An 18,418-nucleotide genomic window follows, 5' to 3' on the forward strand; every position below is an offset into this window, starting at 1 on the left:
CCTGGACCTGTGATCCTCCTGCCTCAGCCTCCTGAGTAGCTGGGATGGCAAGCCTGTGCCACCAGGCGCGGAACTACTGAACTTTTGGATTATAAAGTTCTTTGTTGTGATGGGCTGTCCTCTGCATTACAGGATGTGAAGCAGCTTCCCATGTCCACCCACTAGATGCTAGTAGAACCCTGCCTTCTCCATTGTGGCAACCAAAAGCCTCCTGGCATTACCAATGTCCCCAGGGTGGGTGTGGAGAACTGCTGGGTTAAGTTTAACTGGATATCAGAGACTCTCTGCCATGCACCTTCGCCTGGAAAAAATGTTCACCCATAAAAATGCCAGATAAAGGTTTTGAAGTTTGGCTTACTTTACAATCCTCCTAAAATAAGCTGACTTCACCTCCTCAATGCTAGTCACAGACCCAAAGTCCACTCAAATTCTGTGCTTGGTCACCTCAACTGCAACTCATGAGATGATCATTGCCAGTTTAGGTACCCTATATATTAGGAGAACAACTCTCTCTGTCCATGTAGCTGGTACAAATATCCAGATAAGTCTGTGATTCCGGAAGCACACAGTGTTTATGTCTCAGGGCATTCAAAGCCCATCTCAGGGTTTACTGCAGAGTCTTCAACCACAGAAAGTCAAGATGTTGCATGTGACTTTCCTGCCAGATATCACCCTGGTCTCCTCTTGAGATGTGAATCGTTCTTGCTGCCTTTGGTAGAGAAACAATATGAGGATTAACTAGATTTAAAAAAAAAAAATCTTGGTAGCATTGATGTCACAAACCTCGCACTGTCCCACCGGCCATGGACACTGTTCTACTGTAAAGATGGGCCCCATCACAGCAAATGGGGCTGTGCCTCTCCAGTCATGTGACTGGGCACCTGTGCTTCTCTCTCTGCAGGCTCTTCAGGCAGCTTTCCTTAGGATGAAGGAAAAATATTTAAGTGTCTCTGTTTGTCCTGTGAAGAAATCCAACTGGGATGTTGTGAGAAGTATAGTCACTTTTGGAAAAGGTAGGTGGGTGTGCTCCCAGCCTGGGCTCTTAGATCAGAAAGACTGCCTGGTTCCCAGGGGAAGCAGCCTCCATGCACAAATGGGACCAAGTTCTCTGTGATTGATGCCCCCTGATTTCTGCAGAGCTTAGATTTAGTGGTCAGATTTTTTTTTAACTTTAAAATATCATACTAACTTGCCGTCCATTGGGTAATACTATACATCTGGATAATACACAGACATCTCTCCTAAGCCGCTGGAGGGAGGATTGGAATTAGTACCAACTGGTGACTGCTGAGGAGGAAGACGGATAGAGGCTGAGTTATTGTCAAGAACAACGGGGTTTCCTTAACTCCTCCTCTGGATCCAGGCCTTCTTGATTGGTACACGTTTCTGGGCTGGAAATCTGTGGATAATAACCATGGTCATCCAGTAATGTAAAGGACACTGGATCAAGAGCCAAGAAAGATTTCTGGCTTTGTCCCTGAGGAGCTATATGACCCTGGATAAGGTCCTCAATTTTCCATTTGCAAAATGAGTGTAGTAGGCTCTCTCTGGCACTCCCATGGGTACTAAGCCAGCCTAACAACCGGCACCTAATGCCAGAGCTGGAACAAGGGCTCCGATCCACAGTAAGAATGGAGCTAGATGCTCCTCGTCATGACCTCAGGGTCAGGTGACATGCATCTGGGAGAAGGTCTGCAGGGCTCAAAGAACTGCATTTTGAGTCCTTCAAGCCGTGGCAAATGAGTCAAACATGCAATTGACATCCTTTGTCTAGGAGATTTTCATATCAAAAAGGCTCCATTTCGAATCTCTACCCCCTGCCAAATAGGACTGTTGGTTAAATTTTCATGTGCCACCCAAAACTGTCAGTCTAAAAAGCTCCATGGCAAATGTCCCTGATGCTGGGCCGGGCACACTCATTGTCTGGCTGTCACCATTTCAATGCCGACTCTGTTTTCATGGTGAGACACACTCAATTGGCCCAGTAACTCTTGAGCGGCGGGCAGAAACTTGGCAGGGGGCAGAAGGGTTTCTCAACCTGGTAGCAAGTTTTCTGTTTGTTTTAATTTGGAAGAAGAATTGCTGGGGCCATCTGGAGACGCCGAGGGAGCCTGGGCTAAAGAGTGGGGATCACACTTTGCCTGTGAAACACTTAAGATTCTATCCCCGTCCTGAGCTGGGCTCTGTGCGAGGGCCACAGCAGGAGCTGCTTCTCATTAGGACTTTCTCTTTCTGTGTCCAGGGCACCTCAGGGACACCTTCGAGCCCATTTATCCTGAGAGTCTCTGGATTGAAGCAAAGACGTTCTGTGAGGCTTTTCCTTTCCACATTATCTTTGATGAAGCAGTAAGAGCACTATTCCCTCTTGGGGTTGGGAATAAGCCAGGGAAGCGGGGGTGGGGGGGGGTGGGGGGGGAGGGTGGTGATTTATAGTCTTAGGAGACTTTTAAGTTCCCAGGGTTTTTAGCCTGGCAGAACCATTGTCTTGGATTCTGGTTGTGGCATCTTCTGGAAACTGGGATTCAGGATCATCTAGGTAGATATGGAAAGGAGGTTTGAACTAGTGAATGAATGGGAAAGTTTACCATTCAAATAAATAAATGCAAAAAGAAGTGACGCTAGCATTCACTATGCACACAGACATCAGTAGCAACATTGGGTGATTCTAAGCATCATCTCCCACCATCCTTGGGACCACTCTCAATGTCTCAGTCCTACCATGCTTGACTTCCTGCATCTTAGTTGGGGAGAGGTCTGTGCCGGTCTCCTGCCATGTTTTGAGGGGGTTGTGAGCATGCCTTTTAAGTTTGATTGTTAGAAATTTCTCTGGATAAATTGATTCTGGATAAATCAGAATTGATTGTGAATTTAAAGGACAAGTAGGCAAATTGATTTGACCCCAAAAAAATCAGTGAAAATGCTTTTCAGCTGTTGGGCATGTTGGCATATGCCTGTATTCCCAGTGGCTTGGGAGACTGAGGCAGGAGGATTGTAAATTCAGAGACAGCCTCAGCAACTTAGCAAGGCTAAGCAACTTATTGAGATCCTGCAAACAAACAAAAGGGCTGGGGATGTAGCTCAGTGGTTGAATGCCCCTGAGTTCAATCCCTAGTACAAAAATAAATAAATAAAGATCTTAAAAAAGGCTTTTTAGCCACTTTGATTTTCTCTGATAATTTATTGCTACCAATAGACATATTAAATCATCATCACCTACCAGTTGACTTCTAAATACAGAGTCTATGAAGCGTACTCATTTGAGTGGACTCGTCATTCACAAAGAAATTGTGAATTCACTGAGTTAAAAAAATACCCCTATATGAAACAACCTGGTGATTATAAAGTAATGAACCTTGACTTTTCTCCAGTGTCATAAAGCATAATTCTTCTTATTATTATTACTACCACTATTAATATTTTAAATTCTGGTCTACTTAGAAACCCCCTTTCTTTTTAAGTTTTGGGTGTAGAATATATACAAGTTCATGATACATGTGTGAAAAGATGAGGCCGATTTCTATCACCTAGTAGATTCCCTGTGGTTAGTAAAGCTACATGTCCCTGAACACTCTGCTGCATTGGACATTTTATGTAAAGGATACCCATTTTACTGCTCCCTTCTGAGTGTTCTCTGGAGACAGCAAGATGTGTCTCCACCCCTTCAATAGACTCCTTCACCAGGCCTGGGTGTCAGATCCAGTGCTACAAAACTTGCTAGTTGCTTTCTTAGTGAGTGAGACAGAAGGACCCAGAGAGGTCTTAGAGAGTGAGGAAAGGACTACTGGGTCCAGTTGAGAGCCTTGTGTACCTGTTTTTTGTTTGTTTGTCTGTTTGTTTTTTGTTGTTGTTGTTTTTCTGCTGAGCCTTCCTTTCCTCTTGCCTCCCTTCCAGCCATGAGCTACAAATTTGATTAAGAAAAACTATCTGTGATGTTTATTCCATTACAGACCCCCTTTTCTCCCCAGCGAGTCACAAAGCAAGGCCAAACGTTATTTCTAAAGGAAGGTTTATGGTGGAGGTTCCTTTGTGTTCCCCAGTCTGACATCTCTCCTCTGTGGATAGCTGAGGGTCAAGCAAGCCGGAGTGAATATTCAGAAGTATGTCCCAGGACTCCAAACCCAGAAGATCCGATTAGATGAGTATTTCTCCATCGTTCATCCTCAAGTTACCTTCAACATTTCCAGCATCTGCAAATTTATCAACAGTCAATTTGTCCTGAAGACACGAAGAGAAAGGATGCCGGAAGCTTGGAAAGATCAGCCCACACTCAAACTCCGTGGTAACAACTCGCTCCAGCCCTTTGCTCCCTGCGGGTTTGGGGGGTGATTGGTCAGAAAGGGAAGAGGCCAGCCAAGTTCCCAATCTCCCAAAATCTGGGCAGGGACTATGGTTGAGTGCAAGTTTTTTTTTTTTTTTTTTGGACATTTCTATTTAGCTTTATTTTTCAACAATATATTTCCTCAACTGTTTCTGGTTTAGACGTAAATGGAATACACAAGCACGCGTGCACGCACACGCACACACACACACACACACACACACACACAAGCTTCTAGTGCCTCTTTTTTCCCATTTCCTGGCAATCACCTCTGGTCTGTGGTTTATAGAAGTAGAAGAGCATACCATCTTTGTCCCTTTGTGACTGGCTTATTTCACTGACATGTCCTCAACGTCTACCCATGTTGTTCCATGTGTCAGAATTTCCTTCCCTCTTCAAGACTGAATCATATTCTGTTGTATGTATACACATTTTCCTTATCCATTTATCTGGCTATTGAATGACCACATTTGGCCATTGTGACTAATATTACTGTGAACGTGGGTATGTAAATGTCTCTTTAAGTCCTTATTTTCTTTTTCTGTTTTTTGAGTCTACCCAGAAATGAAATATGATCCAGAAACATATCACATGGATTGTGATTCTGTTTTTATTTATTGAGGAACTGCCATACTGGTTTTTGTAGACAGGGCACTATTTTCCATTCTCATCAATGACTCACAAGGGGTCCAATTTCTTCACCTCCTCATGAACACTTATTATTTTCTGTCTTTTTTAAAATAATATCTATCATAATGCATAAGAAGCGATCTTATATAGCCTTGTTTTGCATTTCCCTAATGATTTATAATATTGAGCATCTTTTCGTGTGCTTATTGGACATTTCTACATATTCTTTGGAGAAATGTCTGTTCAAGTGTTTTGTCTATATTTAATTTGGGTTTCTTTATATATTCTGGATATGAGCCCCTCATCAGATATATGACTTGCAAATATTTTCTCCCACTCTGTGGGTTGCCCTTTCATGCTGTTGAGTCCTTTGGTGCTCAGAAGTTTTTAATTTTGATGTTGTTCAATTTCTCTTGTTTCTTTTTCTGCTTGTGTTTTTGAGGTCACATCCAAGAAATTATTGTCATATCCAATGTCATTTCCATTTCTTTTCTTATTATTAATGCACTGATTAGGCTGAGGTTCCCATAACCCAATCATTACATCTCTGAACTTTCTCGAGCTGTCTCCCACAGGAGCCTTGTGGAAACCATTACACAGTATAATGCTAGAGGATTCCAAGACCAACCCCGGGGGAATGCCAACCTTTAAGGAAGGAAATTTAAAAAACAAAATCCTAGAGGGAAGATTCAAAGAAGTAGGGGGAAATTTTATAGAGAAAGCCATGTCAGAAATCCTCAAGAAAAGGAAGTTCAGGTTAATACCAAGAGAAGAGTGAGTAAAGATGAGACTGAGGCTTGTGTTGGAGCTGGCAACTTAGAGGCCATGAATGAGCCACCTCAAAGGTAGAGAAGCAACCAGAGAGAGCAGTTGTGGAGAGAAGGGAAATGAGGTAGTGGACACAGGAGTATGGATCATTCTCAAGACGTCTGGCAGAAAAGGCAGGAATATGGCTATGACAGTGGCTAGAAGGTAGTCAGTGTGGGTGAGGCTTACTTCTCTGGAGGACTCAGCTAACCCACCTTGGAGATAGACTGTGTTTCTGCCTTTCTCTCCGTGACGTAAAGGCCAGATGATCTGGATGGAGTCCCTGCGGTGCATGATATTCCTGTGCTCTCCGAAGCTCCGAAGTCTGCAAGAGCTGGAGGAGCGCAAGATGCATCTGTCAGACATCGCCCCCCACGACACCACCAGGGATCTCATCCTCCTCAACCAGCAGAGGCTGGCGGAGATGGAGCTGTCCAACCAGCTGGAGAGGAAGAAGGAGGAGCTGCGAGTCCTGTCCAAGCACTTGGCCATAGAAAAGAAGAAGACAGAGACCCTGCTGTATGCCATGCTGCCCCAACACGTGGCCAACCAGCTGAAGGAGGGCAAAAAGGTGGCCGCAGGTAGGGCATCCCTTCACGGGGACCTCAGGGCAGGGGAGAGTGTGCCTTCAGGGTTGAGGACGTGGGCTTTGAAGCTGAGCAGATCTGGGGTTGAATTCTACTCCATCCCTTGTAAGTGGCACCATCTTGGGTCCATTGCTTAGCCTGCATGGCCTCAGTCTCTCCCCTCGACACTGAAAATAAGAAAAACCACACGAGCGTGAAATGTGGAGTAGAGAAAAATGCTTGTTAACAACGTGCACATTTATTAGGTTCTCTAAGAATTTAGTCTGTGTCCTGAGACTGGTCTCATTACTCAGAGACCAAAAGTAGGGTCCTTAACTATAACAGGAAATAATACATCCACCCATTAACTGAAGCAGGGGGTACCTTTGAGGACCATTCTGGAGGGAGGAATGATGTGTTTGCTCTGAACTCACTTTTCATTTGTCCGGTGTGTGTTCCTTCACAGCCATGCCCAGTGAGCTTAGTGCCCTGGGCTGTACCAGATCCAGGGGCCCCAAGGAGTTCCCAGCCTTTGGGTTTGACAGATATGTGTAGAATATATTAATGGGATGGGACTGGCTAATGGAAAGGAAGTGAATGTGCAATAAGAAGTAATTATTGTGCCAGGAACCGTGTTAGGTATTTTACACCTGCTGTTTGTTGAACCTGTTCTACGTTTCTCTAAGGGAGGTGTCATCCTTTCTGTACAGCTGAGCACGTTGACATTCAGCCCAGCTTATGAGTTGGAAACGCATCGTGTTCAGTCTGTCTGATTCCAAGAACCATACTCGTTCCTCTACAAGCTCTTTCCAGGGGTAGTGGGAACACAGATGTCACAGAGATGGATAATAAACAGGTATCAGAAGAGAAGGAGATGGGGGGCAGGGCAAAGCTGTGAAGGCATCTCGTGAAAGTGTGTGGCACTCGAGGTGCCTTGGGTTGAATTTCAGCAAGGGAAGAAAGGGAGAGCGCTTCAGGAGAGTGGTCTGGCCAGAGCCCAGGTAAAGCAGCCTGAAATTAAGTACCAGATGCAGGACAAGGTAGAACAAGTGATGTCTGAGGAAGCTGGGGAGGAGGGGGGAGGCTCAGGAGATGGAGTGATGGATCTGGATTGTCAAGGGAAAGGAAAGTGTCTTTGTTTTGCAGGAGGTGGGGAGTCACTGGAGTCCATTTCTCTTACAATGGAAGTGATGTGGTGAATTTATAAAGGCCATTTGGGCTGCAGTGTAGAGGGAGGTTGGCTGAGAGCCTGACAAAGTGAAGTTCAGAGACAGTCAGACGAGCCTGAACCCAGGCAGCCTGGCGAGGAGCCATCAGACAGGAGGAGGGACCCGGCTTGGGGGCTGGTGATGCTTTATCCAGAAAGACAAAGTCTAAAGGCAAGTGATAAGGTCAGTTTAGAACTGTTGAGTTTGAGATGTCCGAGGGATGCTTCACACAGCGTGATCAGCAGCCGGCTAGGGATTGTAGGGAGAGCTCAAGGGAAGTTCTATCGTGGAGCTGTGGGTCTGGGAGTAGTTTCAGTGTAGGTGATGGCTAATCATGGACCCCATGAGGGCTGGTAAGATCATCCGAAAGGTTCAAGGTGAGAAGAGGGTGGGATATTGAACCTTAGGGAACACCCAATATTTTAGAAGGAAGAGAATCCAGCAAAATATGTGAAACAAGATCAGAAGGGTGGTAAGAATTTGAAAAAGAGACTGGGAGGCCTGAAGCCACACAGAAGAGGAGTTACACAAAGGGGAGAATACTACAGAGACATAAATAACTTAAAAGGCACCATTTGTGTTTCAGGAGTCATTGATTCACCCAGTTAATACATATGTTTTGAGCATTTACCTATGTCAGGCCCTGTTCTAGGTGCTAGGGATACAGCAGAAAGTGAAACGGTCTCTCAATTTTTGAAGTTTATATTCCAATGGGGAAGGCAGATAATAACTAAATACAGAATTTTATTAATAAAATCATGACACATAGGTCTTATGGAATGGGGGTCATGTAATAAGGCTGAGAGGATGGAGAGTCTTGGGGTTGTTATCTTAGACAGGGAGATCAACAATGTTCTCACTAAGTTGGTTGCATCTGAGATGGGAGGGAAGAGCCCTGTGGATGTCTGAGAAGAGTATGTCAGGCAGAGGAGAGAGGAGGTGCAAAGGCCCTGAGGCAGGAGGCATTTAACATGCTAGAGAAACCCCAAGGAGGCCAGTGAGACTAGAGTGGAGTAAACCACAGGGATAGTGTCAAGACATGTGGTCAGAGACAGAGAGGGAGTCCCTGTGGCAGGGCATGGTAAGGATTTGGGATTTTGTTCTAAGATTTAAGGTTCTAAGACTTAAAAGAGGGGTAAATCAGACTAAAAGAGGAAATCTGATGACCATGTAGAAATTAGTATGAGTTTGGACAGGAGTGAAAGCAGGGCACAGGTTAGGAGGACACGGGTAGCTGCCACCCTGTACCAAGACTTCCTGGTGATTAGTCCCCATCAGCCTGATTCTGAACCTCCTGGAGCTCAGGCTCAGCCTGGGCTCTCACGGGAGGGTACATTTCTGTCATCCCATAGTACCTGTCACATGCTATTGGGGATGTTGGCTTACTCTCATGTCTCCTTCACTCGACTGGGAGCTCCTTCAGGGCAGGGGCTCTGTCTGCTCGTTTCTCTGCACAGGATCTCTACGCACAGCAGAGACTCAAGAGATGTGCTTGTGGCAGGTGCTCAGTTGGTGTCTGTCGAGTGACTGTTGAGAGGTCAATGTCACTCAGATCTTCTTCCCCAAGGTACCAGCAGGTTTGATTCCAAAAGGGCCCCTGAAGGCAGAACCCTCTCTCCTAGGCTCTCACGGATTTTCATTTTTATCGCAGGAGAGTTTGAAACCTGCACCATCCTTTTCAGCGACGTGGTGACGTTTACCAACATCTGTGCTGCCTGTGAGCCTATCCACATAGTGAACATGCTGAACTCCATGTACTCCAAGTTTGACAGGCTAACCAGCGTCCACGAGGTCTACAAAGTTAGTGTCTGTGTGGTGTGGTGGTTGTGCATGGGTTGTGGCTAGGCAGAGTCTTGATTCTTTTCTCTGTAGGCACTAATCTGAGGTTTGGTGTGAATGCGAGTTGGGAGAAGAGGCAGAGCTAAAGGAGAATTGGGAGTATTTAGGAATCATATCTTACTAGGATTCTTCACGCAATACCCATGCTAACATGGTCCCCTGGTGCAACTGAGGGGAAAACACTATTTTCTAGGAAAATTTTCTAGAAAATTTAGCAGAATTTATATTCAAATAATACATTATCTAATACAGTATCATATGACTACTCCAGAGGCCTGATTCTGAACCTCCTGGGATTTTTTTTTCCCACCGAAAGCAGAAAGGGGGCTGGGGGTGTCAATCAGGGAGACAGCACCTGCCTAGCATGAGCAAGGCCCTGGGTTTGATTCCCAATATCAAAACAAACAAACAAAGCAAACACCAGAAAATCTTTTTGGCTGTCTCATGGTTGTTCCCTAAGTCAAGTTTCTTCTTACCTTCCCCCTCATCCTCCTCATACCCCCGAATGCAGTCACTAGCTTTAATATATTACTTACAGAAATAGATGGAAAATGGCTGATGTAGTGCATAAAGAGAAGCCTCTGAGTACCCTTTCTTTTCCCTTCCGCAGGTGGAAACAATAGGTGATGCTTATATGGTGGTAGGTGGTGTACCTGTGCCTATTGGAAGCCATGCTCAGAGAGTGGCTAATTTTGCACTGGGGATGAGAATTGCTGCAAAAGAAGTAATGAATCCTGTTACCGGAGAACCTATCCAGGTAGATAGCAAATGAGTACTTTGCTTAATACCACACATCTCATGCAAAACTCTGGTCTGCTTAGGTGGTCACGGGGTCTATTGCAATAATTAAAATAGGTAATTTTTCCCAGCTCTTTTTCTCTTGCATATGTTCCTAAGGAACTGAGATATTAGTAAGGATATTATAGTCTCAGTTTCTTCCAAATTTCAGAAGAGGCTGGGATGCTAAGAATTTTCCTGTGATTCACTGCATCCTTCCTCTGTGCATAACTTAGGATGATACCGAGTGCATTTCTCTACTTTCCTTGTAGGGCTCAATCCATCCTGAAAGCTCATTTATAATTCCTGGGTTTTGTGTGTGTGTGTGTGCAGACATTTCAACAGGTGGTTCAGGTTTACTGAACTGCCAGCTTTTCGTATTTGGGGAAATTGTGGCAGTTCAGAGCTCAGGCTGAGGCATAAAGCTGCCTTCAGTCAGCAGCCCAGGCACCTGGATGCCATAGATATTGAGAATGGTTCCTTCCACCATGTGGCCATTAGCAAGACATCTGCTCACCTTTCTTGTAGGAGCTGCTCTTCCAAGCACCATGATAGAATCTGGGCAGTTTGGGAGAAAAAAGTTAAATGTCCTCTTCTGTCAACTGACCAGATCCTAATCCCCTGAGCTAGCTTGGAGCTGTACCTTTTGCTCTTTTACATCCAGATCCCTCCCCTGCTCATTTCAGTCAAAAATTCAAAATAATGGTTAACTAAAAATAAATAAAACCAATTATAAGGTCAGATGTGATTTTTCCAAGTTATGATCCCTTTGTAGGAAGTTCTGAAAATATATTCTACTTGCTCTCTCCTGTGATTTGGAGGCTAAGAAATAGTGTAGGTCCCGGATCTAGTGTCCCCAATAGTCTTTTAAGAAAAAGCTGGCCATCACAAGAACAAAACATCTACAATACCATAATATATACTTTGAATAAAATCTCTGATGTCATAAATAAAAATCAGAATGGAAGGTAAGAGGGAATAGAGATAAGGAGGTCAGACAAGAGATGAGGACTTTAGTTAAAGGGCCCTAAGGTAAGTCACTGAAGAAAAATGACTTAAAATATTTGTTTGTGTAAATCGAAAGTGTGTGTGCTTATGAAAGATGTATAGATGAGAATAATGCCATACCAATAAGAATTAAGCAATGAACTCCTGGTAATTCTTAAGGTGGATTTACCAAGAAAAAAAAGAAAACAAAACAGGAAAGGATGTTAGCAACTCTAAGGTAAGAACAGAGTTAAATACCCACCAGCAACAGCATATCATGTAGGTTTTATTCAAGGCCGTTGGGGGTAAGAACCAGAATCATCTCCCTTTGGAAAACTACCATTTCTACAGTTTTTAAATTAGTGCATATTGGGATCTATTCTTTCATTATACAGATTATTTAATGTGCACTTATTGAGGTCCTTGAGTGTATGCAGCAGTTCTACGAGGTGCTTTGAAGGATTTAGAGATGTACTGACAGTCCCATAGAGCGCCAGGAGGAATCTGGACCCATCCACCAACTCTTTCCCATAGGCCTTTCCCCACGTGCATAGAGTTCTTCCTTCAGCCAAAGGCTAGGGACGGGGAAGAGCTAAGAGACCTCCTCATCCCTGAGTTCCTGGGGCCCTCCCCAAATGCAAGGCAGTGGCCTGTGGGATGGGCTGGTGTTAGTGTGTGAGAACCAAGAGAAATTCCTCTGGGGCATTCTTTGTAGTACCTGCACAACAATGATCCTCTGAAATGGGGCAGGGGGAGGGCAAGGAAGAGTGGCAGAGAGAGAAATCTCCCCAGGTGCAGAGAAATCTCCCCAAGTGCAGAGAGTGGGACTGGCCGGAGAACCAACCCTGAAGAGCTCACTGTTGGAATGTGTTGTAAAACCAGGTCTCCCATTAAGACAAGAAATTGAAAGATGGAATAAAAAAATTTAAAAAAAAACTATTTAAATTCATGGGACTAAATCTTTCAAAAGATACACACAACTTCTATTCTGATAACTACAAACGATTACTTAGAGAAAATAAAGAAGACCTAATTAAATGGAGGAATGTACCATGTTCACAACTGGAAAAAAAATCAATATGATTAAGCTGTCCATTTTGTCCCCAAGTTGATGTATAGATTTGATGGAATAGCAGTCAAAAATTCCAGAAGGCTTCTTTGAAAATATTTACCAGTTGATTTTAAAATTTGTATGAAAATGTAAAGAATCTAAAATAACTCAGTCAATGGAAAATAAAATTATAGGGCTTACACTACCCAATGTCAAGAACTATTCTAAAGCTATAGTAATAAACAAAGTAGAAATGGCAGAAAGATAGACAAATAGATCGTTGGAATAGTAGAGAGTGTCCAAAAATAGACTGTGCCTTAAAGATTAATTGATTTTTAGTCAACGCACCAAATTCATTCAGTGGGGAAAACAACCTTTTTTTTTTTTTTTTCAAAAAATGGTTCTGTTACAACTGAATATTATATGGAAAGAAAAAAATGTACCTCAATCCTACCTCGCTTCATATATGAAAAATAATTTAACATACATTAGAGAGCTAATCATAAAAGCTTCTTGATGGAAATGCAGTGGATTGAAAGGAAAAAATCTCCCAGAATTCATGGGTCCTGGACCTCAGTTTCTTAGTATGTGACTATGTTTGAAGATACATGGTTTAAAGAGCTGATAAAGTGAAAATGAGGCCTAAGGGTGAGTCCAATCTGACTGATGTACTTATAAGAAAAGGAAGTGAAGACACAGAGATAGTAGGGATGCCGACCAGGTGAGGACCCAGAGAGAGGCTGTCGTCCGTAAACCAGCAGAGGTCTTCAGGAGAAGCCAAACCTGACCTTGCCTTGATCCTGGCATTCTGGCACCCAGCACCATGAGACAATAAGATTTCTGTTTAAGCCACCTAGTCAGTGGTATTTTATTATAGCAGCCCAAGCAAATTAATATATTCAACAAAATTAAAATCTCCGCTTATTAAACACAATGAATATACAAAACCATAGACTAGAAAAAAATTATATATATATATATTCAAATATGTATAGAATTCGTGTACATTAACAATAACTGGTAAACAATACAATTTCTAAAGAAGGCAAAACCTTGCACAGACTTTCCACAAAAGAGGGTATACAGATGGATAATATGGGCATAAAATGTACTTAACATTATTAGCTAGGGAAATGCAAGTGAAAACCACAGAGAGATATCATTTCACACCAACTAGAAGACCAAATGGTGAAAATGTGGAGCCATGAGCAGTGTCACACTGCTGATAGGAATGGAAAATAGAGAATGAATTCTGGAGAATTATTGGGTAGTTTTGTTTTGTTTTGAGTAAAATTAAATTGGAATTTCTTTGTGACCCAGAAGTGGAATTTCTACTTCTAGGAATTTACCCAAGAGAATTGAAAACATATGTCCACAAAAAAAATATATGTACAGAAATGTTCATGGCAGCCTTAATTATATTAGGTCCAAACTGGTAATAACCCAAGTGAAGAGGAGAATGGATAAATGGATCGTGGTGTACTTTTAGTGTTCAGTAATAAAAATGAAGAAATACTGATCCATACCCTATAAATGAATCTCAAAATTATGTTGATCAAGTAAATCCTGATATAAAATAGCGTATACTAGATGATTACATGTATGTGACATTACAGAACAGGCAAAATAATCTTTGGGAAAAGATATTTTAAAAAGTAGTTCTCTACCTCTGTTGGGAGTGGGAGGGGAAAAGAGTTTAATTGGAAAGGAGCACAAGATAATTCTGTGAAATAGTGGAACACTTTTATATCTTTGTGGAATGGTTTTAGATGGAGGTTCTAGGGACATAGGCAAAATTCATGGAGCTAAACACATTAATGGCTGTGGTTTTCCTTTTATGTAAAATAATACATTAACTTAAAAGCAAAAAGCAAGAGGATTAGATGGTTTCTTTTCAGGGAGGTTCTCTCTGTGCAGATCCGAGTGGGGATCCACACTGGACCAGTCCTAGCAGGTGTCGTTGGAGACAAGATGCCACGGTACTGCTTGTTTGGTGACACTGTGAACACAGCCTCTAGGATGGAAAGTCATGGGCTTCCCAACAAAGTGCACCTCAGCCCCACAGCCTACAGGTAGCCATTCATGTTTCTGTGCCTTCTTTCATCCATCCCCTCATTCCAGAACTTACGAAATGTCTACCAGCCATGGGGGTGGGGGTAGTGGAGGAGATTCCTGTTTACTCTTCCATGCTTCACTGGCTCACAGAAGACACTGTGCCAGACAGGATTGTGGAGCTTCCACTATGGCATAGATTTTGCTCTCAAGGTCCATGTGGCTTAGTGGAGAGAACAGCAAGTTATAAAGCCCCATGGGCTTGGTTTTTTTTCTTGTAAATAAAGTTTTATTGACACACAGCCATGCTCTCTTATCACACACTGTCCACGGCTAATGTGATACAAAGACCAGAGTTGAGATTATATGGTCCACAAAGCTTGAAATATTTACTATCTGATCTTTTATAGAAAAAGTTTGCTGGCCCTTGGTCTAGGGGAAGAAGACAGAAAATTCACATTTCAATATTTTTAGAGTGGGACAAGTACAAAGATAAAGATAGGCTCAAAATAATACTTAGAATGTCTAGAGTACTTCCAATCGTCCACACTGGATTCTAAAATCTTTTACGTATATTAATTCATTTAATTGCCATGACTCCATGAAAGTGTACTATTATTATTCTTATTTACAGATGAGAAAAAAATAAGACATAAAAAGCGCTAATAACTTGCCCCAGGTATAGGTAGGTCAGGAGGGGAGGAACCTGGAAGCTTCCAGGCAGGGCTCAGGGCTCAGACTCCCTGCTCTTCAGCTACTCTATTCTCCTGCTTTGGGAATTCGAGCAGGTCATGGGAGCCCAGGGGAAGGGGCCTGACCCTGGAAAGAAAGGCTTCATGGGGTGGGGGAGAAGATGCCATGCTGAATCTTGAATGAGGAGTTTCAGAGAGGGATCTAGCCAAAATCGGGGTACTGGGAGTGAAAACCAAGCAGTCAGGAGAAATGAGGGGCTGTGTGTGTGAGGCATGTCTGGGAGGAAGAACATTGTAGGAGGATCATCAGGGTTTGGGACGGTTCCCTGTGCCCTCTCTTGCTCTTTGGCACCCTGCTCAGAACATCAACCTTCATGCCTCCCTCTTCTCCCCACTGCCTTTGCCCCTCCGGAGGCCCTGACCAGGGGCTTGGATCCTCCTTCCTCCCTGCTGTGTGTCCTGGGTCCGGGACTCTCCTCTTGCACTGTAGCCAACCTGTGGTCTTTGTTTTTCTTTTTCTTTCTGTGCAGAGCCCTGGAAAATCAAGGGTTTGAAATCATTGAGAGAGGTGAAATTGAAGTAAAAGGTAAAGGGAAAATGACCACATACTTTCTGATCCAGAACTTGAATGCCACAGAGGATGAGATCATGGGCAGACCTAAAACTCCACTTGATCACAAGGGTAAGCCCCAAAGCCTTGTCATTAGCATTGGGTATCTTTCTACTCTGCACTTCAGATGTGTCTGCAGTAAACTTGGTCTGAGAGTGGACACAGGTGGCTTCCATCCTCCTCCATCCTCCTGCCCTGCACAACCCTCTCTTATATTCTGGACAGTCGGATACCCCTTGAGCTGGGCAATATAGACAGTGTTTACCGGGATCAATTGAGCCTTTGGTGTTGAGCTGGTTGGCTCCAGAATCTGAGAGAGGGGGAAATGATCAGCAGCCTTCTGCTCAATTCAGTAGAGAGGACACAGAGTAAAACTTCCCTAGTTCTGACTCCTGGGTCATAAGAAGTTGGAAGCAGATTTCCGCCATGACCTAGAGGTGTTTCCTATTCCTGGCGCCCTGCTCTCCTACAGCTCAAACCTGAAGAGTTGTCCAGCCTAGTACAGGATAGGATTATAACAGCCATGGATTATTCAACAATCCATTTCTTGCTGCTCTAGTGTTGTAGGGACAAACGAGGCAAGGCACCGAGGATAGCAGGAAACAGTTTTATTTGGCTGCAGCCAGGTTCAGAGAGCACAGCTTTTGCTTGTAATCAATTAATCCCCTGAACCCCGAATTCAGGGAGTTTCAGAGTTTTATACCCAGCATGTAAGGGGAGGGGCTCAGAAGTTCACAGTCTGCAGAAGTTCACATAAAAGCAGCTTTTTCTTTCACTGTTCTGGGCAGGTTAACTCTTCAAGGACAACACCTGAGAAGGGGAGAGCTTCTTCTCTCCTCTCTTTCCTCCCCCTGCCAGCTATACCATGGAGCCCAATTGTAACTTATCTTAAAAATGTAGACATCTCTGTGAAGCCCCAGCTCAAGGCCAGAGGCCTTGTTTGCACATTTCTTCAAAGTACTACACTGGATACGTTTGTGAAAAACTAGTAAGAGGGTGTCCAGCACCTGGAGTGCTGGTATCTTCTTGGCCAGTGGCCAAGTAAACAGGGCAACATGAAAATAGGAAGTTTATCTACAATGGACTCTTTTGCTGACAGTCCTAAAATCAGCCATGGTGAAGAGGCTTTCAGTAGAGAAAGGGGGTGCCACATCACTAGGAACAAAGGGTGACCAGCGTGCACCTCCCTGGGACCCAGCGGTGCTATTGAACAGAACATTCACACAGCTTGTGTTTTGATAGAATCAGACCCTTCACATGTAGCAAAATAAATAAGATATTTCAGGTAGAGATGAATGCTACAGAAAAAATAAATCTGAGTAGTGGAGAAGAGAGCCAACAATTTCTTCCTTGAGGCAGCCATACCTAAATTGAGACTAGGATTCAGGGAAAGAGCTGGCAGGTGGAAGCCTGGGGAATGGGGCTTCCAGAAACGCTGGTCCCAGAGGCAGACAGGTTGAGCAAGTGCAATGGAGACCAGACCAGAGTATCTGGAGAGGGCTGGAGGAGGAAGGGAGCAATAGGGGATGAGGTCAGAGAGGTGGGTGGAGCCTCCAACAGTCTTGGCCTTGAGCCTCCTTATCCACGTGCAGAATGTATGGGCACAAAGTCTGGGGTGAGGTGCAGAGCTGCTGGGGCCTGGTGGGCACCTTCAAAGGAAGCAGATCTCTGCTATTCCAATTCAGATGTAGCTGCTCCATAAATCACTCAGAAGGTGGTTTATGATTTATTAAGGTCTAAGAACTCCTTAAGCTCCATGAAGTTGAAGGAATTCCTTTCTTAGACACCCACTGCATGGTGCACAGGGCACAGTGGGTTTGGTCACATTGCTTAGAGGAAAGAGGAACATCTCAGATGGTCCCTGATTTAATACTTCGTCTAACCTTTGCTTTCCTGGACAAAACCCAACATCAATGGCTAGAAAAGAAAAAACAGAGGGTACCTGTGTATCAGAGGGAAATTGGAAGGGTGGAAAAAGGGTATTTGTTGGGCAGCTATTCAGTGCTGGGCACTTCATTCACATTGTCACATTTGACCCAGTGATCACATGGACACAACGATCACATTACTAATCCCACGACAGAGGTAAGGCACTTAAAGTTCAGGAAGGCCATGTGATGCATATAAGGTCCCACAACTAGAACATGAAGAGGAGCGTGTGATCTCTAGGCTTGGTTTTCTTGGACAGACCGCGTCCGTGTGAGATGGCTTCAGTAATGGAGCAAAGCAATTCCATAGTTTCCCACGTGGCAGGCTGCTGCACTTGGACTTCTTGGCATCATGATGGCCCAGCCCATTTCCCTCAGATTTCCCATCACTGAGTGTGATGAGCAGGTGTGTTCACTCTCACACTGTGGGTAAATTATAAATTTTCAGGTATGTACGAGAGGCTTGAAGCCAGGTAGGCCTGGGGGTGGAAAGCTACCCAAATGCACATCTTTTCCCATCCTCCCCAAGCAATATGAGCTCGAGTTTCCCCCTGTGTGGGCTTCTTTCTTATCAGGGTTGACAGCAGATGTGACACTTAGCCTTAGAGGATTCGCGGCTCCTGCTCATAGACCCTACTTCTCACCCTAGTTCCAATGCCAGTTCCCATGCATTTGCAGGCCTAGCTTTGCTCCGAGATAAATGAAGGCTGCTAGAGGGTCACGGCAAGAGCCCCCACCCTCACCATTACCCTGTCTCCTGTCTGGACCTCATTATGGGGAAGCCTTTCTATCAGTCGCCAAAGCCTGTGGGACTCCTGAAGTCAGGCTGTGGGATTTCACTGCCTTGGAGATCTGGTAGGTTTCCAGTCTCTCGGTAGTTGGCTGAACATTCAGGACCCACCTCATTGATGACATCGGCCACCCTCCTCGGCAGGTTGTCACCTGGCTGCCAA

The 18,418-nt window shown here is 44.1% G+C and overlaps 1 protein-coding gene across 1 annotated transcript in view; it reads left to right on the forward strand.

The window, feature by feature from the left end:
* The window catches only part of LOC113186292 (guanylate cyclase soluble subunit beta-2-like), a 48,945-nt gene that overhangs the window by 24,158 nt on the left and 6,369 nt on the right, over window positions 1-18,418 (forward strand). The window contains exons 6-13 of the mRNA XM_026393708.2: window positions 902-1,013; window positions 2,243-2,346; window positions 4,063-4,279; window positions 6,016-6,336; window positions 9,181-9,329; window positions 9,979-10,125; window positions 14,101-14,255; window positions 15,458-15,609. Of these exons, the coding sequence (XP_026249493.2) occupies window positions 902-1,013; window positions 2,243-2,346; window positions 4,063-4,279; window positions 6,016-6,336; window positions 9,181-9,329; window positions 9,979-10,125; window positions 14,101-14,255; window positions 15,458-15,609 (1,357 nt within the window). The remainder of the gene's footprint in view (window positions 1-901; window positions 1,014-2,242; window positions 2,347-4,062; window positions 4,280-6,015; window positions 6,337-9,180; window positions 9,330-9,978; window positions 10,126-14,100; window positions 14,256-15,457; window positions 15,610-18,418) is intronic.

The sequence above is a fragment of the Urocitellus parryii genome, chromosome 2, assembly GCF_045843805.1.
Source record: "Urocitellus parryii isolate mUroPar1 chromosome 2, mUroPar1.hap1, whole genome shotgun sequence".
Taxonomy (NCBI): domain Eukaryota; kingdom Metazoa; phylum Chordata; class Mammalia; order Rodentia; family Sciuridae; genus Urocitellus; species Urocitellus parryii.